This window comes from Engraulis encrasicolus, chromosome 10 (assembly GCF_034702125.1).
Source record: "Engraulis encrasicolus isolate BLACKSEA-1 chromosome 10, IST_EnEncr_1.0, whole genome shotgun sequence".
In the NCBI taxonomy this organism is placed as follows: domain Eukaryota; kingdom Metazoa; phylum Chordata; class Actinopteri; order Clupeiformes; family Engraulidae; genus Engraulis; species Engraulis encrasicolus.
In genome coordinates, this window is record NC_085866.1 from 50,567,533 (window position 1) to 50,589,113 (window position 21,581).

The 21,581-nt window shown below is 42.9% G+C and overlaps 1 protein-coding gene across 2 annotated transcripts in view; it reads right to left on the reverse strand.

Annotated features, from left to right (window-relative positions):
- Nucleotides 1-20,087, reverse strand: part of hnf4a (hepatocyte nuclear factor 4, alpha) — a 38,584-nt gene extending 18,497 nt beyond the window's left edge. The window contains exon 1 of one of the 2 annotated variants that reach the window (XM_063209223.1): nucleotides 19,831-20,087. In XM_063209223.1, the coding sequence (XP_063065293.1) occupies nucleotides 19,831-19,939 (109 nt within the window). In that variant the 5' untranslated portion in view covers nucleotides 19,940-20,087. Of the gene's footprint in view, nucleotides 1-8,777; nucleotides 8,856-19,830 lie in introns of those variants that run through there. The other variant, XM_063209224.1, reaches the window with a different exon arrangement.
- Between the last annotated feature and the right edge of the window lie 1,494 nt (nucleotides 20,088-21,581).

A 21,581-nucleotide genomic window follows, 5' to 3' on the forward strand; every position in this document is an offset into this window, starting at 1 on the left:
ATGACTCAGGTCATACCAATCTTATCTCCTTCGCCATTAAAGTGTGTTTTTATCGCCCTCCCCCATCTCTCCACGCTGTGCCGATACGCCGTGTAATAAAATGCAATCTACTTGAAGCCCAGATAACTTTGTCAAACTCTTCCACTTCCCTCCTCGTCCTCAGACTCATTCACAGTAAAAAAAGTGTTAATTCAAGACTTAGTGATTACTAGGACTAAATACATCATAGGCAGTGTTAAAGTGACTCTCCAAGTGTTGAATTAACACAGTATAATTTACTGTGTGCATTTCATGCCCTTCTCACTGCCTCATACCTTCGCGGTGCCCGTGGCATGCCTGTCTCAAAATCTACACCCTCATGAAAAAATGCTGTTTAAATAAGCTCGCTGTGAGAATGTTTTTCATCACAGAATGCCAGCAGTTGATACAAATCTGAATACGGTATGTAAAGCAATTTTTTTGTAAGAAAAACGTTACATGTGGGGTTCTCAGTGGATAGACCGCCAAGGTGGTCCAGAGAATCATCGTTTACTTACTGATGACTCAAATACGCATCGGCTGACTCGGGACAGTGATTAATTAAACTTTTAATCTTACATAGAGCCCCTTTAAGTTAGTTATGCTGTACTTGTTCTGGGAGGAAATGAAACTTTATTGTAGCCATTAACACCACTCAGACTTGATGAAGTCATCTTTAATCGGAGTCTCTTTCCTTCTATTTCCTTCTCAGTGCTCACCTCTCACACCCTCCCTGTAGTGATTGCCTTATCCTGATTTTGTTTGAATAACAGCTTTTCATCAGTGGTGATGGGTGGGACTCTGTGAGAAACCATTTCTTTCTCTCTCTCTCCCTCTGTCCCAAACAAAACCAACAAACATTACGTATCCTTGTTCCTTTATTCATCAGAAGAGAAGATAGTAGGCCTACTTAACATGTTTTTAAACATGAAGTTTCAGTTCAATCTAAGTAGGCCTATGTTTGTAACAACTTAGCTTGGCTTCGAGTTAAGCCAATAAACTATCATCACGAAGAAGGGTGTTATTGTTCATTTTTTGTAAACCACTGTTTGATAAGTGAAAGACAACAACATATTTTCAATTCAACATCTTTGTTTGAACATTAGCCAGGAAATTCAATACATTGCAGCATACCAAACCTACTGAATTATATCTTCCACCAAGATACCAAGCTACTTGATGTGATAGTGGGCCAATCAACCCCATCAAATGTGTACTTTCTCTCACCTATTGTATTGCCTTTTGTTAAACACGGTACAGAAGTGGCTTATTGAACATGTTTAATATAAAATCATCTGCTGAGTGTGCAACATTTAAGTGCCAAACACCAAGTGCCAAGTTTCAACATTCATCAATTCAATTCCTCTTACTCTAAAACTAAACCTGCATGTGGGCATTAAATTCAACTTGTGGGTCAACTGACCAACTAATGTATGACAATTAACCTCAAGCTGGCATGACTATGTCATGTAGCCTTTGTTTCTAACACTTTTCTAATGTGAGTATGAGGTGGGCGGTTTGACTTTCAATTTCATGTCATGAACAAAGTTTTACAGCACGGAGAAAAGGGTCCCCAAGTGAAGCGACCGTATGTGTCAGCCTATAAGCCATCAGCAGCACAGCACAGCACGGCCCCGGCTCAGGGGAAATAGTTGCTTGGAGTGTCCAGGTGAGCTACAGCCTATAGCGGCCATGCTGTACAGTACAGTCAGGTGCTGGGGCAGGTGAGCTGGCCTGGCCCTTTTGCTATTGTTATAATCAGTCAGCAGTGCACAGCAGAGCACAGCCCCGGCATGACATGGCAGGGCTAAAAGTCAAAAGGAGAGCGCGCTCTGCACTGCGGCCAGCCCTGATGTAACTCTAGCCACTCACTCTAGTATTCACCCATTCAAACTTCAAACTCCAGTTTGTGAACAAAGTCCTGTCTGTCTTCTGCCTTTGCTGCCGAGGGATCTCCGACCACTGAGCAAACTCCAGTCGTAACCGCAGCCCTATTTGTACCTTCTCCTCACGCTGCGGCACCTCATTCCCAAACGCCTGGGCCAGAGCTCGCTCAGCTCTGAGGCCAATGGAGGACGGCCCGCGGAGCATGTTGCTTAGCTGGTTGGTGCAAACTGCGCTATGTGGAAGCAGGAGGGAACCATGTACCGTACATGTGGGCCTTTTGGAAATACGGAACTGAATGGACGCTGGCTATTCTAATGCTTTTCTGTATGTGTATCGGAAAGCAGAGCTTTTCCTTCAATGCCGAATGTGTTTCATGATGCTGAGAGGAAGTGATCGTGGAACCAGGGTCAGGAAAGGAAACACAGTAGCCAGAGAAGAGGGACGAGTGGAGTGGAGTGAAGAGAAGAGAAGTGAAATGGCTACACACTGCTGATGGGAGAGATATGTGGGTAAGGCCCCTAGCTCCACAGAGCCAACCTTGTCAACAGGTAACTGATAAGGGACTCGACTGCTGCACAGCCTCGGTGGCCATCAGGTTGAAGGGGCCGCACGATCACGTGTGGATGATGTGTGGAGCTTTGGCAAGCACATACCCGGCACACTGAGTGATCACACTGCCATTGCTGGTTGTGCTGTTGTCTTACAATTTGTTGTTGTTGTAAATCTGTGAGGAGTGCAAACACAGCCATTGAAGGTATTGATTGGCTATGCTCCTCCCCTGAACACTTCTGGTGCATGGCCACGTGTGTGCGTGTGTGTGCGTGTGTGTGCGTGTGTGCGTGTGTGTGTGTGTGTGTGTGTGTGTGTGTGTGTGTGTGTGTGTGTGTGTGTGTGTGTGTGTGTGTGTGTGTGTGTGTGTGTGTGTGTGTGTGTGTGTGTGTGTGTGTCTGTGTGTGTGTGTGTGTGTGTGTGTGTGTGAGAGAGAGAGAGTGTGTGTGTGCGCGCGTGAGAGAGTATCAGTATGACCATGAGTCTGGTGTGTGTGTACACTCTGGTGTTGTGTGCATCTGCATATTTTTGTCTGTGCAAAATCTTTGACGTTACCCAATTGGGTAGGGTTGTCCTGTCTTTATGTTTGTGCTTTAAAGATGAAGGTATAATCTTGATCTGTTTATCTCATACCAATATGCAAATAATATGTATTGATCTGGTAAACTACAAAGGATAGATCAAAACACAAGTCATTTAACCAAACAGTGAAACAGGGGATCAGCTATGTGTTTGATCAGCTATGTGTGTGCAGTTGATGATGTGACTTCTGATAAAGAAGCTGTTTGCCTTAAAGCTATGCAGGATTGTGGTCAGTGTAAGCATTGCAACTATGCTGCCCCAAATTTGATCTTTTCATGAATACTTACTAGGTAATAAACATAATTGATTGATAAGTAATGGTCTGGCCAAAGTACAGTGCATTCTGGAGCTTAAAATCTATTAGGCTACTGGAAATTCTAAACATCAGACAGAAAAGATCCACCTTTTTATGTATGAAGAGTGTTTTTCCTCCCCTCGTAATGGATACTGAGAAGTTCATGGAGGTAAAAAATATTAATGTAAAAGGTAGCATTTGTGAATGGGCAGCAGAGCCTACATTCTGAAAATGACATACTCTACTTTTAAGACCACAGGTAAAAACACAGCAAGTCACTGGGCCAATCAGCTCCACAGCAGAGGCAAAATAACGTCAGAAATATGCTAACCAAGACTTAAGTTATCTTTACCTCTATCAGTACTGGAATACTGTGAGTAATGCCTTAAATTCATGCTCTTGTTTGTCTATCAGGAATGCCGGAAAACTGACTTGGGCTGAAAGTCAAGAGTTCCAAAAAAGCTTAATGTTACCATGCCTGAGTTAGAAATATGCTTTAGCTCAGGAATTACAAGCGCAATCAGAGATGGCCCCAATGACGCATTCATAGGTGCACATGACGTTAGATTTCAATGGGTTGTTTCCATTCCTTATATGGAAAGTACAAAGCCAATTTGGTAACAATCGAGGCATCAATGACAGAATCATCAGAAACAGACAAACAAGCAAAGAAAACCAGACAAACAGGGAAATTACAATATGTTCTAATGCTCTATCATCTAAAAAAAATTAAATGCTGACAACTTCAGCTATATGCCTTTAGTATACAACAGGAGCAGTGAAATTATTATGGGGGGGTATGAGAGGGAGTGACAAACCACCAGCAGCATGTGTCCCCTTCGTAAGGTTACCACCTCTGTCTCACAAAAACAAAATGGAGCCCTATCCACCCTTTTCTTGTAAATAACAACATCTTTCATTCAGCATCTAGGGAAAACACTGTACCATGTTTCCCCGAGACAGACAGACAAATGGGGACAATCAGGTTAAACTAGGACAGGTGACAACACTACCCCTTGTGAGCTCCCGAGATGTTTTAACACGGGCTGCTTGTGCACAACACCCTGCACTGCACTACACTGCCAAGACTTCTTGCGGTGCCCTAAGACACTCTGTCGAGGAGAGGCAAGGAGAGGCGAGGAGAGGCGAGGAGAGCACACCTTTGCATAAACATTAACTGAGACAGTTATCTATGCAGTTCCCATAGTCCTCACCCTACTGACTATTTGGACTGGGGCTAATGATAAACCGCTAGTAGCTAATATTGCACTGCCTCCATAAAATATTTCATTGAGAAGCTGAAAATCATGAGGCCATAAAGAAACGTGCACCGATAGGCCTGTGCGCCGGTGACATGGTCATGTCAAAAACGGGCCACACACACATACACATGCATGCATAAGCAAACGTGTGCACACACACATGCACGGACAAACACATGCATGCACGCACGTACGCACGCACGCACGTACGCACGCATGCACGCATGCACGCACGCACGCACGCACGCACGAACACACACTTTTAGTTGTATCCAGTACAATAATTTACCAAAACCAAGAAAAGCACAATACATTTGTCTCAACATGTAAAGCAATATCAGGACACAAACACACACACAATCATAGAAGCATTGCTCACTTGGCTTTCTGTTCATAAATTTGGAGCGCTTTCTTGCTTTTCTTCAGCATAGTGTTTCTCAACAGGGGCTCTACAGCACCCCCGGAGTCATTAGAGAGCCCTTGGAGGGCGTCAAGAAGGATGCAGTTGAGAGGGGGGCACTCAGTTGCAATTAAGGTGCATTACTGTAGTCTGTTTTATTTTTTAATACTTTGTACTATGGGAGGAGTTGAAAGGCTTATGATGAGGTCAAGGGGGCGTTGGAAGGCTTATGCTAAGGTCAAGGGGGCGTCTGTTCAAAATAGGTTGAGAAACACTGTGCACCGTCAAGAGATGCATTTCAGTATGAACTTGGCCAGCGTTAGGCCTCATGGCAACGGGTGCATGCACAGTAAAAATGCAGTGTTAATTCAACACATATAGAGTACCCTGGGAACAAATATAAACTAGAATAGGTTAAATCCGGTGTTGAACTAACACAGCATATTTTTACTGTGTGGCGGAGTGCCTTTACCATACGTTTCAGTGCCCATAATGCCTGAGCGTATCATCATGTCTGAACATATCACCCCGTCTGAACAGGAGAAAAACACTCTGGCAGCCTTTAGTACACCAAATAAGTAAACAATTGCATCAATAAACATTTTGACCAATGCTCTTTGTAAATCAATCATGGCCTCTGATAAGACTGTGTGAATCATTAACGTGGGCCTTTGCTGAGGATTCAGTTTAAGACTGGTCTGGTTCAGTCTGCTCTGCCATCTCTACCGAAGAGACACTGTGAGCTACACACATGCACACGCGAACACACACACACACATGCATGCACACACATATATGCACACGCATACGCACATGCGCGCACACACACAGTCACACGCAAACACACACGCAAACATACACATACACAGACACACACACACATATTCAACTCACTCTGAGCTACACACACATATGGGCTTACTTGCACACACACACACACACACACACACACACACACACACACACACACACACACACACACACACACACACACACACACACACACACACACACACACACACACACACACACACACACACACACACACACACACTCAACTCACGAGCGTTGTTAATATGCACTAAATACACATCGGAATTACACATTCTTAATCCATCTACAATCCTATTTTTCTTTCGATTAACATATCTTGACCATCAGCAACTTCGATAGGGTATTGAAGAGCTGGCTCGATGTAGGAGTTACTACTGGGTATCGGACAAAAGTATTGAACAAAAAGTGCTGTTCTTTAACTATCATGAATCTTTTGATAATAGTGGTTTGCATAGATTATGTTACATTATAATTCATTACACTGCATTACGCTACATTTAGTGGACGCTTTTATCCAAAGCAACTTATTATGTATGGATTAGCACTGTATAGGCAATCACAGTGTGTGCATTTATAGAGTGCTGTACTTGGCATGTAGGTCACCTTACAATGTCATTAATTACTCGCCTTGTTTAAGAGAAGAATTTTCATGGGGTATGAAAGCCCTTTCACTAGAATCATTATTTTAAAAGTCGTACTTACAGTACTCGTAAGTTTAACACTATGAACAGTGTCGGGAAAGAAGACCAAAGTTAGATCATGTGGCCAACATACTATTAAAAAAAAGTAATCTTTCTCTAACCAGGGTACATAATATTAATGCACTGTACATTATTCGGTACATTATAGTAATGGCTTTCATGTACAGGTTAGATTTCACTGGGTAAGGAATGAGGTTTAGACTAGAGTAAACATTCTAGAGCACTCTTGACTCTAGAATCTTTGTTTAAGAGTGATGTGGGTCACCACGACAACACAACTGCTTGACCCCCATGGCCCCCAGTGGACCAAGCAGCAATGATGGCAGCATACCACCCTGGCAAACCAGTTCATGAAAAGAGTATTTGTGACGGATGACGTCGTCAACTGTGTGCTACATTTAAATTGCCATGCAGATATCACCTGCAGATATACAACATTTCTCAATAAGACAGAAAGTGAGGTCACCGGGCTTCTGTACCAGACTAGCATCATACTGGATTTCCCCAGATACTGTATGATGAAAATCAGCTGAGCGCTACAGCAAGGCAGAGTGACGTCATAGGCTACCCACGACACCCCCGTGTTTTTATTGGTTTATTCAGACGATCTTTGATCTGTGTGGTGATGATGATTATCCTTTCAAACATGCCAGGATATTGAACTTCATTAAAAAATACACAGTGTCACAAAGCTACATTCTCCACATAGCTGACAATGTATACAAGATAAAAAACCGTATGATTTTCCTCGGGTCAGCCAAGCTGGCAGCTTTGCAGCTGTCAAAAGTCACTTATGCAGCACTCCACAGCCAACATGAGCACTAAATAAGCAACAATATAGACATCGGTGCTCTACTCGGTAAGCCAATTGACATTAATAGCAGCCCGTTGGCATGCACCTAAACAATGATCATTACCGACAGTAACCTGATCAGCATGGACTGATCCGCTTACCTCAGGCATGATGACCAGACATAGTATTACTATAATCTCTCCCCTGGCAAAGCTTATTTATTTACCCCAGAGAGGGATATAGGTGGGCATTTTTAAACTGCTTTGGGTTAACAGTTCAGCCTTTACTTGTGGATTAAAAGAGATGAGTTAGTTTGCATTAGATTTGAGCAGTGTCTTTAAGAGATCTAGGAGCATGTCAAGTGCGGTGGAGGGCAAGGCCCACGCACTGCATAGCAGCGCCACGCTGTGGATGAAATTTGTCATAGCACTGTCACCCATCAGTTCCACCCGTCAACGACTTCACAGTCGGAGTGGAAGCACATTGACAACACAAGTGAAGCATATTCCAAACCAAGTAGCGGTAAGCATATTTTCACAAGTTAAGGCTTTGAATAAGAGTGAGTTGAGTAGTGTAACTGTATCCCATTGAAAATATCACAAATGGCCACAAATATTCTCCAAAGCTCATATCCCAAAGGACTCTTATTCCAGAAACGAAACTCACAATGTTTAGAGAAATTACACACAGAAGATGAATGAGGTAAACCAAAGCTAATATTTGCCTTGTCTTTGTGTCGAACATGCAGCTTATGTTTTGTGTAAAAATTAATCACAAGTCTTCACGATTATGTAAAGCACACAGCAGCTTGACAATACACATTCCAATGACTTTAATCATCAGTTTGCACTAACTAACCATTTTGTTGAAGTTTGTTTTACTGTTGTTTTCGTCCACTTTGAATGGCAATTGTAGCACTTCATAATAAAACCTTATTATTCTCAACTTCTCTCCACTGTGTCTCTGTAAAGCTCTGTTTGTTAGATATTGCCCTGAAATGTGTATAACTATGGCCAATGACATAAACTAATCACCAGCCTACAATATTACATGTATATACAACTCAACAAATCCATTAAATTGCTTTAGGTCCCCGCATGTATTTTGGTACCAAAACACACACACACACACACACACACACACACACACACACACACACACACACACACACACACACACACACACACACACACACACACACACACACACACACACACACACACACTAACCAAAAGTAGACACACACACACAAATGTTGCAAGTGCATCAAGCATGCATCTCAATGCATCCACACACTTGACACCGCCTCATAAACATATTCACATCTAAAGAATAATAAGTCTGTGTGTGTGTGTGTGTGTGTGTGTGTGTGTGTGTGTGTGTGTGTGTGTGTGTGTGTGTGTGTGTGTGTGTGTGTGTGTGTGTGTGTGTGTGTGTGTGTGTGTGTGTGTGGTACCTGCAGTGTTGAACGATCCTGCACCATCCTCCCTGTACATCCTGCATATGGCTGAGACTGTGGAGAATTGAACAGCGCAACAGGCCTCAGAGGAGAACAGAGAGAAAGAGAACAGGAGAGAGGCAGGAAGGAGAGAGAGAGAGAGAGAGAGAGAGAGAGAGAGAGAGAGAGAGAGAGAGAGAGAGAGAGAGAGAGAGAGAGAGAGAGAGAGAGCAGGAGAGAGGCGGGAAGGAGAGAGAGAAAGCAGGGAACGAAGGAAGGAGCGTAGCGGAAGGGAAGACGGCAAGGAAGAGAGATAGACCCATGTATTGAACCAGGAAAAGCGGAAGTGGAGGAGAGAGAGAGAGAGAGAGAGAGAGAGAGAGAGAGAGAGAGAGAGAGAGAGAGAGAGAGAGAGAGAGAGAGAGAGATCTGGCAGCATTTAGGCCTCAGTTGGAGAAATGTGGATTAGTCCTTAATGCCTGTCACAATGAGATTTGATTGGAGGCCTGCGCACTGCGCCTAATAGTGTCAAGTGTACGGCGCATATAATCCACAAACACACACACAAACACACACACACACACACAGACACACACGTACAATACACTTACAGTTACCGAAATGTTGCTATGAAAATTCTGCAGACACGACATAGATGGTTGTGAACGATACTTGTTTTATCACTTCTAAATTTCCCATGCTTGTTTCATCGCAAGTCCTGTGCAACACCCATCCAAAAGAAGATATTGGATATTATAGTCAAGATTGGTTCAGTTGTTCAAATGAAAATATTGTATATGTACATACAGTATACTGTAATGTACTGTAGTGTTCTATGAACAACATCATCTGATAAACAGCAGTAGGCTGTACTGCAATTCCAGGGATGTTTCTGAAACTAGTAGGTCTTAAATGATGACATTTATTTCATCGCTTGTGCCACCCTTGACTTGTTTGCTCAGCCCTCTCCAAGATCCTGGTCATTCTAATGGGGGCAAGAATAATGATTTGTATCAGTGGAGAAAACTGTAAAAATCCCTGCTGTAGTGTCAACTAATATAAGGCCCAGTGATTTATTTTTACTGAATACACTTTGCCAGATACAGAATACAAAATCTGATCATTGAGGACCTCGAGCCTCACCTCACAAGGTTGAAGGCCGAATTTAACTACAGAAACTAGATTGCAATGCGGCTGTGCAAACTATACTGTGGCATTTACTGAGTTCCCACAGACCGGCGCCCTCTTGTGTTGAGAGGAAGAAAGGACCTATCTCCTTCTCAGTTCCTGCCTGGTCTTCACTGCCCTATCCAATAAAGGGACTAAAAGTAAATATAAAAGTACATCACAACTAGCCTGATAAACCAGACTAAATGTGGATGTCTAATTTATGTCTAATTTATTTTAAAAATATTTTGCCGCCCAGCGGGTGGCGCTGGTTCACCAGGCTACATCACAACCAGAATGCTGAATGATGAGGGAAGAAACTTGGTGTGATTGGCTCAATCCAATCACAACAGAAGGGGATTCCGGTGGCGGGACAAACCTTCAGGCTCTCGGGAGCTCTCGAGACGGCTGAACACTGCTGACGAGACAACTGAGGTCCAGGCTGCGGCATGTGAACAACACAGATCCCTGAACAATTGGGAATAATGCCTCTTTGTTTTGGTTCTCTTTTCTTTTTTTCACCTCCACATCATATCATTTCAGCTGAAGGAGGCTAAATTAAAGGACAACTTTACTATTTTCAACATAAAGGCCCTTTTCTGAGATGTTCCCCTCACCATTCATTTCATGTTTGCTGCTGTCTTTGTTATTAAGCCAATTTGGATTTTGTCTCAACCAGCTTTAAAATGGCCGTCTATAGGCATTTTTAAACATTCACCTGTTTTGAGGGCAGGAGACCCTGAGGACAGAGTGTTACCTCTGCCCTTCACCCGCTCTGAGGGCCTATTTATTGATACCCAGGTATTTTGATACCAAGGAGACTAGAGATAGGAGGGACTACATACGTCATTGGACCGTAGTATGGCATGGTCACGAGGGGAGTCACTTTCTTTTTCAACGGTGAGTACTGGTCTGGAGGCAAAAAAATCAGTCATGTGGATATTTTTTTTGTTTGTTTTTTGAGATTTTTTTGGTCTTTTAGACTTAATTATGGACAGGACAGTATGAGAGGTAGACAGGAAACGAATGGGGAGAGAGACAGGGAGAAGTCGGCAAAGGACCCGGGCCGGGAATCGAACCCGGGTTAGCCGCATGGTAGGCTAGTGCCCTACCGGATGGCCGCGGCAGGGCCAGTCAAGTCGATGTTGGCTCGCTGAAAAGTCGCTAGATGACGTCATGACGTTGCATATGACGTCACAGCGTCACACACACACGCTGATCTGTAGAAAACATGCCCACACGCCGATGTTCTTAATGTAATTGGGCAGTGCTAGCTGCTTTTTGGAGATCAGAGCTGATCTGCAGCCCTGCTTCACTGTGGGAAACGCTTCTGAGTTACAATCATGTTGAAAAACAATGATTTAGTCAATGAAAAAGCATGTTTTTCAAGTCGCAAGATTCACCAAAAAGTCGCTAGATGAAGTTTTTAGTCACCAGGGACGGAAAAAAGTCGCTAAATCCAGTGAAAAAGTCAGTATAGGGGAAGAAAAATATTTGTTTATAAAAACATCCAGGTATATACAGTGTTGCCAATTTAGCGGCTTTAGTGTCTATTTGGTGGATCTGGTGGCTTTTGAAAACTCGTCTTTTCAGTAGAGATGCACCAGATCCGGTTCTGGATCCGGCAGGATAATTGGGTTTTTCACAGGATCCGGGTCCGGCAGGATCTTAAGCAGAGGATCCGGTATCCGGCATGTTACCTAAAAATCAGGGTCTATTGCATCTCTAGCCTAGACTTTTCAGACATTCTTTCACAACCCCAGTCAATGCATGGAGTGAAAGCCCTTTGGAAGTGGCTGTTGCAGGCAGTGTGGCAATAAGCCAATGAGTCTAAAAAATAGTTTGAGCCAACGTAATAAAAAGGGCCCACGTGTGCGAGTAGACTATAGTCTCTTTTCCATTGGGTTCCGCGTTCCGGTGCGGGCTTTATAAATATTCATGAGAGTCGGCGGGGGGCTAACGGTACTGGTTTGGCCCGCGTTTCCATCTAGCAGAGTTCGGTACCGTAGGTACAGTTTAGGTGAGCAGTCGCAGTCGCCCTGAGTGGGCACGTGAATAATGACCAGGCTTTCACGCCATGGTAAATAACACAGGAAAAGGACTCCTCCTCCTCCAAACGATACCAGTTACTCATTACCCTAATAGTCTTGTGATTATAGGCAATTGGATATTGCGGTTGGACTGTATTTTAGCCGTGGTAACTGTATAGCCTACTATAGCCTACTTCCCTCCGTTGCATATTGCCAAAGTGCATTTGCAATTCGGAAGCAAATAATTGGATAGCAGACATTCCGTCATCCAAAACTACTTTCGGTGAGATGTTTAGGCCTACCATACTTTCACAGCGTGCACACGTCTAATGCACTCTGTCCTCTTGTCGATGTTTACCATATTTCACAGCATGCACATTTTTAATGCGTCCTCTTGTCGGCATATTCAGTTGCATAGCCTATTGGTCGCCCTGTTTCCTTTCTGTTGCAGCGCATCCAATTGAGTTATGAAACTACTTCCAATCCATTGCAGTTTCCATGCTCTGTTGCCATATTTATTAAAAGCATAAAGACAGTCGTGATTTGCAGAGGCTCGCGAATGAGGAAGCAATCCGTAAACCACACGGCCAGAAAAAAAATACCCAAAGTTTATTAACATAGAACAAAAGCAACCTGTCCTACGGATACCTCGCGTATGAAAGATGTTCGATGAAAAGGAATGAATTTAATGCCAGCCAACAGATTAGTGTGCATTGTGAAGACTTTTTTGCATGGTGCGTGTTCATAGCCTACTGTATTTCTCCCGTGAAAGCGCGAGGAGGCGTGGAGCTTCATGAAAAAAAATATTTTTTTTGTTTGTTTTTCAATCCGTCGATAAATGCCAGCAGCACAAAAATAATTCCTTGACAACTCCTTGGTCAGACTGGGGTTACTTTTAAAGAACATGATAATTGCTTGACCAATTTCCTATCTAGTCTACTGTAAAAACTGCTGACAGAAAAGCCATGTTGATTTTTAAAGTGCGTGGGTGGGGATAGATGTTTGCACATGCCGGTAAATCCTAACACAGGCAACATGTAGCCTAGTGGAACTGACCCGCACGCCTCGAACCACGTCTTTCGCGATTCTATAATCGCCCCTGTTTGAGCCCTGTTTGAGCTGATGATGGGTGGAGTAAATGCAAAAAGAAAACGAAACCACGCCCCAGCAGTGCGCAGCCCCGCTCTAGCAGGGCTAGTAGAAAAGACCCTTATATGTTTCAACCCATTTGTAGGATCCGGTATCCGGTTCCGGATCCGGCAGGATTTTAAGCAGTGGATCCGGTATCCGGCAGGATCCTAAAAATCAGGATCTGGTGCATCTCTACTTTTCAGTGACAAAATCATTGCTTTTCAACATAATTGTAACTCTGTGCCGCCGTCATTCCCTTGGTTAAGCAGCGCTGCAGATTAGGTCTGATCTCCAAAAAGTAGCTAGCACTGTCTTTTCTTATAATGACTGTAGCCATGTAGGCCCGTTTTCTAGAGATCAGTGTGTCATGCGTGGTGCTGTGACGTCATATATAACGTCATGACACCACCTAGCGACTTTTCAGAGAGCTAGTGACTTCCTGTGACTTTATTTTGCAACACTGGTTATGTCCAATGTATAAATAACACCTGAGCGCAAAATGTTACCTCTGCCCTGGCCCCAGGACAGTATCCTCTGGTGTTGTCTCTGCCCTTTTTGAATACTAGGCTACTGTGATTAGTTGGCGTGATGTTTAAAATTACCAATTAGTCCAGCAAACTACGGTACATGACATCTTGACCAAATTTGCCCACAATGACACAGTCACAAGTACATTTTTCACACGCACGTCTTCCATCTTCCCCCAATTTATCAAGACACACCAACACATTTTCTTTCTGAATCTCTTCAACTAGTCCTGACGCTCAATCGTCGGGTTGGTGTGGAGGCTTAGATGTAACATTGACATGTGAACTAGCCTATAACATTGGATAGATTGAGCAAAATGTAACATATATCCTATCATTCTTCTTATGTTACATGATGTAAACAAAAGTACATTTGACACATTACTCAAAATACACCACCACAGCATCAAATGGGCCAGACAATGTTAAAATAGTTGTTGGTTCAGACATATTCTCACACACCTGTTCTCCCCGCTTGGTGGCTGCTAATCAAAGACGATAGAGAGAAGACAGCTCACTGACATCAAAAGAGTGTAGTACGGCATGGTGGCCCCTGGCAGTTTTTTTCTTACTGTCAGTACTGTCGGCATGGTAAAGTTCAACGCTTCAACCGCCAGGGCTGGAGTGTGGAACAAGTCACAGCACACCGCAAATTTTTGACAGCTGTCCTTAATTATCCTTTGCAGTTAACACTGACTTACAGCTGTTGTTAATTTGGCCACAAAGTCAATATTAGGTAAAGTGATATTGTGCCATTTTTGGAAAAAGTTTAATTTTACACCTTCCTCTTACCCTGAAACAGAGTTTTAGAATGGGCATTTAAAAATATATATCCTATTTAGGGGGCTAAAACGCCCCCTATTGTGTTTACACCCAAACGGATAAGAAAAAATATCTGCATTAAAAATACATGTAACCAGCACCAAAGGCATTGACAGGTGACCTCTTCCTGATACATTCGCTTTCATATTTTTTCATAATTTTACCTCAGTTAACCCCTTAATGCATGCCGTACCTCCAGTGGCGATAATAGTCATTGAAAAGTTAACTACCACAGTAGGCCTACTACACTACTATGACATAACACAGGGCCTTTAGTAATGCACTATGACATGGTCATTGCCATTCTGGTAACAACAGCAAATGTATAACTCCATGTCTTAGCAGGTTAAGGGTGGCTTGTGTAGCCAACTTGCTCAAGGCTAGAGAGTGCTAATGAAGCCTTAGAATGACAATAGTAGGCCCTGCCGTGGCCTAAACTGGGTTGCTGCGCAGGCGACCCGGGTTCGATTCTGGCCTGGGGCATTTGGCAATCCTCCCCCATCTCTCTCTCCCACTTGCTCCTTGTCACCATCTCTATCTGTCCTATCAAATAAAGGCAAAAAAGTCCAAATAAATACATTAAAAAAAGAATGACAAAAGTGACTGGGTCAGAAAGAGTTAAAGGTTTCTGAGGCAATGTGGATGCCAAATAAAGAAAGAGCCAGTGAGAGGGAGGTGGGTATTGTAATGAGTGTTTGCATTCCATTCTGTGGCTTGGCTTATTGGCTTTGCTTGATGATGGATGCATGTTTCTTTAGAGCTCTATATTATGAATATGCTTGTGAGCTGGTGTCGAGTGTGTGGATGCATTCAGAAGTGTGTTCTTGATGAGCTTGCAGCATGTGTGTGTGTGTGTGTGTGTGTGTGTGTGTGTGTGTGTGTGTGTGTGTGTGTGTGTGTGTGTGTGTGTGTGTGTGTGTGTGTGTGTGTGTGTGTGTGTGTGTGTGTGTGTGTGTGTGTGTGTGTGTGTGTGGGTCCAGAACAAACAAAGCTGTCCACCACAAAGCTGTTGACTCTCTACTGTCTTTAACTGAACACATGAAGACCCCAACTATAAAAAGGTTGTAAAAACCTGTAGGCTACATGTGATATCACAATGTGTTAAAAACCTCATTTGAGAGAGATATCTGCCATAAAGACTCAGACCCAGTGACAAATAATGTACCCTTTGCTCGAAAACATTTAAGTGTCAGATTGTTAAACACGTCCAGGGATGTTGCATAGTTGTGTTGTAGCTCAAATATCAACAATACTTGAAGAAATGGAACCGTATCATAAATCTTTACCTTCAAGGAGAGTTAAGTCTATATGCATAATGCATAATCATACAGTACATATGAAGAGCTCTTTTCCAAAATGAGATAAATCCATTTTATAGAATGTTGGGAAATTGACATTTTTGTATTGGTTATTCCATTGAATTGCATTGCAAAATCCGTTTTAAAAGTATGTTCCGAAAATATTTGAATAGCAAAAATTCACACATAGATGACAGGACTTCTTCACAGTCAATTCTAATATTAAAATGAAAAAAGTCAAAAATGGTGTTTTTGACTTTTTGGAAAAGAGCTCTTCATATGTAGCCTATGTTTTGAATACACTAAATGTGAAATAACTGGGAATTGTAAATATGTAGCATACAGTCATGGACGTGCAGCCCTAAGTGGCTTGCTGAAGTCAACAGAAGTAGCCTATGTTCGCCTGTACGGGAAATACTGTAGCCTAGACATGTATATAACTTCACAAAATCATTCATACGTATATGGACTACACAAATATTATAGGGACTCATTTTTCTCATATGTAAAGAAGGGAAACATTAAATAAGATTTGTGCCTCAAAAGATTTTGTTTTAAATTGTCGGGGCATGAAAATGTGTGTTTTTGTGTGGTATAGCGTACGTTTAATTTTTAAATGATATGGAGGAGAGGTGACATGGCATGGGGAGGGGATGGGGCAAAACATGCGGGCTGCCAAGAATGTATCGAGAGACTGACCATGTGATTAGCTGAGCATTAGACTTCATAATGAAACGCTGCCTGTTACGTGACTATATCAGCTGTGAAAACAGTGCGCCTGCTGTTTGATGTGTTCTGTGTGATGCTGTAACGTTCAAGTGGCGGGAAACAATGGAAACCAAAGGCAAGCCCAGGCCTGTCTGATAAAAGGCTAAGGATAGCTAATATCGAAATGTGTGGATAGGACTCCATACGACACTCTACTGACTTTGGAATTCCCTACAATAGCCTACAATATGTGTGAATAGCCTACAATATGTGTGAAAAGCAAAACAATAGTTAGAGCTTTGCTGACAAAAACGTCCACTCTGTGCTCACACTTTAATGTAAGGTGACACAACTAAGATATTACTCACATAAACAAGCACTCATACACTCACACATAGAGAGAGACTCACACACTCACGTGTGGATGTGTATGCGCACACACACACACACACACACACACACACACACACACACACACACACACACACACACACACACACACACACACACACACACACACACACACACACACACACACACACACACACACACACACACACACACACACACACACCTGCCCATCACATTTCTTTACTGTGGATGTAGTGAAGGCAAATGAGTGTGGACAAAATAGAAGCAGCAGAGTCTAACATGCACTTTCTCATGTGTTATAACATGTAAACACACAAGTGTGTGCGTATACACCCACGATGAGCACTTAACACCAAGAAGAACTGTTTCCTGTCCTTGGCTCAAGACAGCATTGGATGTTTACACTTACAGTTATGGCCAGTGACATTACTTTGAGGCTTAAACACATGACACAGGGTTCTCTGTGTAAAACTTACAATATACGTTACAGAGAGTGAAAAGCACAAAGCATTGGAACGGTGTATGCCCCCACCCCATGCCCCGACTCAAGGTACTTTGTCTTCGTGTACAAAATACAAAATTTAAATCTTAAGACAATACTTGAAACTGATGTTAGTGGTGAAAAAAAAAGTTGTGAACTAGCAACACAAAGTTGACACAAACATAAGCCCTTGCTAATATTACACATGGTATATTTGAATATAAATACAGTTAAAGACAGCACAGATCCTGTGTATTGCTATGCAAGTTAGTTATCCACCGTCAAGACGTGTGTATGTGTACACTTGGCATCCCTGGTTGCTCTGTGTTGGTAGGGCAACACTTGGGTACCTCCTGGCTCCACTGACATATTTACTATGGGCCAGTTTTAATTTTGTCAGCTTTTTTTTATTTAGTCGTAGTCTTAGTCACAATGACGAAAATCAATTTTAGTCTTAGTCATATTTTAGTCATTGCCTTCCCAATTTAGTCTTAGTCTTTGTCTAAATGACGAAAATCAATTTTAGTCTTAGTCAATTTTAGTCATTTTAGTCAACACTGTACATAATAGAACTTCTCCACACACTGCTTCTCTTAACATATATCATTGACTGGACAGAATAAACCTTCTCCGTGCACTGCTTCTCTTTTTAGCATGTATCACACTGTGCAGAATGAAACACTGCTTCTCTTTTTCTCTATTGTATTTAACACCAGTGTTAATTTAGTCCGTTTTTTTAAATTTAGTCTTAGTCTTAGTCACAATGACGAAAATCAATTTTAGTTTTAGTCATATTTTAGTCATTGCCTTCCCAATTTAGTCTTAGTCTTAGTCTAAATGACGAAAATCAAAAAAGGGCTTTGACGAAATATTTTAGTCATAGTCATGGTTGACGAAATTAACACTGCTATGGGCCATAAATGGCCTCCATCACAAGTAATTGCAGGCCTGGAGCATGGCAACAGCCAATGCTGTGGCAGTACTTGAGGACCATGCTGATGTATGAGGTATTGCCAATGAATTAGTGAAGGCCCATATCCTATCTATCCTGCTCATCATGTCCATTGTGGTTGTACACAAATGTGCCAAGTAAAAAACCAAAACAACCACATTATATTCAGTCATTTCCCCTCAAATACATTGATTTATGGGTTGAGCCTTCATTAAAAAAATCTGGGTTGTAATTTATAATTAAAAACACTCAATCTCTCTATCCAAAATGAGAGTTCATGTCTATAGCAGGACTTAGAACTGCAGACAGCTATCAAATAGAAATGAAACTCTGACTCTCACAGACTAAGACCAAGTCATCATCATAGAAACAACCCCTAAAACACCAGCATACTGAGCGACAACAAGTGTGCTGTTTCTAGGTTGAGTTGTGCCTTAATTTAAAAAAAAAAAATCTGGGTTGTGTGTCATTTGTTATCAAAAAGCTTCAATGTCTCCATTCAAAATGAGGGCGTGTGTCTATAGCTTGTGCCAAGCCTCTGAAGACAACAGCTATTGAATAAAACATCGAACACTGACTCAGACTGGGATCAAGTCATCATCATCACAGCAACAACAACCCCTAAAATAGCCTGACTCCTGTCCACACACATTACACCAGATGTAAGTCAATGTCCGGGAGAAACACCATCAGGCTGCCTGAGCGACAACAAGTGTGCCGTTCCCAGCAGCCATGATGGCAGGGTGCCACACCTCCCTCCCTACAACATCCCAGACCAAAGCAGTCATCTTTGAGTCAAGGTAGTAGTGTTATACAAAAACCCTTTATGTTCAGGGCGTGGATGAAGGCCAGATGGCTATACCGGAGTTCTTAACTTAAATGTAAAATAAAGGGGTTTTAAATAACTCTACTACCTTGACTCAAAGGTGAGTGCTTTGGATTTTGTCCATTTGTTCAGTTTATGAAGCCTTAATAGAAATAACCAGAGGCCCCATATGGTCCCACTCGATTTTAGTGTTAAATTTTAACTCTTTGAGTGTTGAATTTACACGACAAAGCCATGTATGTGCTAAATACAACAAACAGTGTTAAATACAACAATCTAAGTGTTAAGCCAACACTTTAACACTAAACCGAGTGTTAGAGTCAACCAAATTTGCTAAGATCAGTGTGGAATTAACACTGCAAATTGTACTGTGTATCTGAAGCACTCCGCCATAACTCCAGGCAGTACAATCTGCTGTATACGTACAGTAGCCTACGAGCAGCACCTGAGCTACACCTGACCGCTCCTTTCCTGTTTTTTTCTTCCATCTCTCTTCCCTCCCTTTTCTCCCTCCTTTCTTTTTTTAAACCCCCAACCAACCTACGCAGTTTCCCAGATGATGTGCACGCACACACACACACACACACACACACACACACACACACACACACACACACACACACACACACACACACACACACACACACACACACACACACACACACACACACACACACACACACACACGAAACTGGGCCTTTCCCAACATATAGCCTCAGCCTCTGTCTCCGTGTCCGAAACTCTCACTCGTACTCACCATATGCTGCATCCATGCTGCTGCTGCTGCTACTACTACTGCTGTTGCTCCCACTGCCGTCTCCGCCGCCACCACCACCACTGCTGCTCCGTGTGCTCACGTTCACCATGTCTCCTCCACTACGCCACGGTGCGCTCTCTCTTTCACGCCTGCCCGCCCTGCCTACCTGCCTTGCCCTGTCAGCCCGAAAGCCAGCCAGTGGTGAAATATGGCGGTGGGATTGTTTTGTCGTAGGTTGCTGGATGGCTCGCTGGCTTTGCTTGCCTCCTCTGTGGTGCGGCTTTGTGAGGCTGTGTGCTGTGAGAGGTGTTGTTGGTGCAAGGTAAGGCCGGCGTGCCTGTTATCTTATTGATTTTCCTAATCTGGGTAAATGTGGGTGGGGAGGTTAAACAGTAACTAGCCAGCCATTCTCCTCTCTATATGACAGCTGTAACTATAGCAACATACATGGAGGCAGAGGGAAACTCAAATACTCCATTACTTTTGGAGGATGTTTTTTTATTATTATTTTTTTTAGGTGTTGGGTGAAACACATGGATTTTTAAAATTGAATCTTTTTTATGAAATAGTGTGTTTGCCTTTCCATCCTTATTCGGTTCTGCTTTCTCCCTTTTATCCTCTCGCTGCTTTTCGCCCTATTTCCCTCCGTCTGTGTGTATCTGCTTGGGACTGGAGGCAGCAGGCTGGACTGGCCATAGGGCATATAGTGTATTTACCCGGTGAACCGTTGATGATTTTGGCCTGGCCTTCCCCTTTATGAAATGGTATCAGTCCTCATGCCGCCACAGCAAACCTCTCAGAGTCAGATTCAAATATTAATTTTGGCTGTTGAGGTAAAATAAAAAACAGATATTAGATTACTAAAAATGTTGTTGTAGGCTTCATTGGCTCCCGCAATGCCTGGTGGACTGATCTTGACTGAAAATGCCCGGCCTGGTTTTTCTTTTCTGTACTGGAACCAAGACATTAAGGATAAGGGATGGTATGGTACCATCACATGAGGGAGAGGAATAAAGAGAGAAGAGAGCAAGTGAAAGTGAGTCTGAGATGGAACAGTGTGGCTGATGATGGAACAGGTAATCACATTCATGCTATTCACATCTCATTCACTGTGTGTTATGGATGCATGTGATGGGATGTGATGAGATGTGAAATTAGAATGGGGTCTTATTTTCTATGTTTATCCCCCTTGTTCATTTGAAACACAGCATGGCCGGCCATCACATACCGCTTCTATATTTGAATGTGAGAGGGATTCCATGCAATTTTGCATGATATACAGTTAGACCTGCTGGAAACTGTCAGAAGGCCTTGGGTGACGGTACAGTACTTCCCATTTTTCAATGCTTGTATCAGTTGCGTGTGTGTGTGTGTGTGTGTACGTGCGTGCGTGTGTGTGTGTGCATGTGTGAGTGTGAGAGCTGTAGCATGTGTGTATGGTTGGTGATTTACTGGTTGTTAATACATATGATGGTTGGAATGATGGACTGGCAGTGAGAGGCTACTGTGAAGGGCTGGACTGAGGCAGGCAGGTAGCAGACAGCTTTATGACACCAAGGGCCTTTTAGAGTACTGCTTTACAACATATTCAACCACACACACACACACACACACACACTCTCTCTCTCTCTCTCTCTCTCTCTCTCTCTCTCTCTCTCTCTCTCTCTCTGTCTCTCTCTCTCTCTCTCTCTCTCTCTCTCTCTCTCTCTCTCTCTCTCTCTCCCCCATCCTTGGAACAGGTTCAGTGAAAA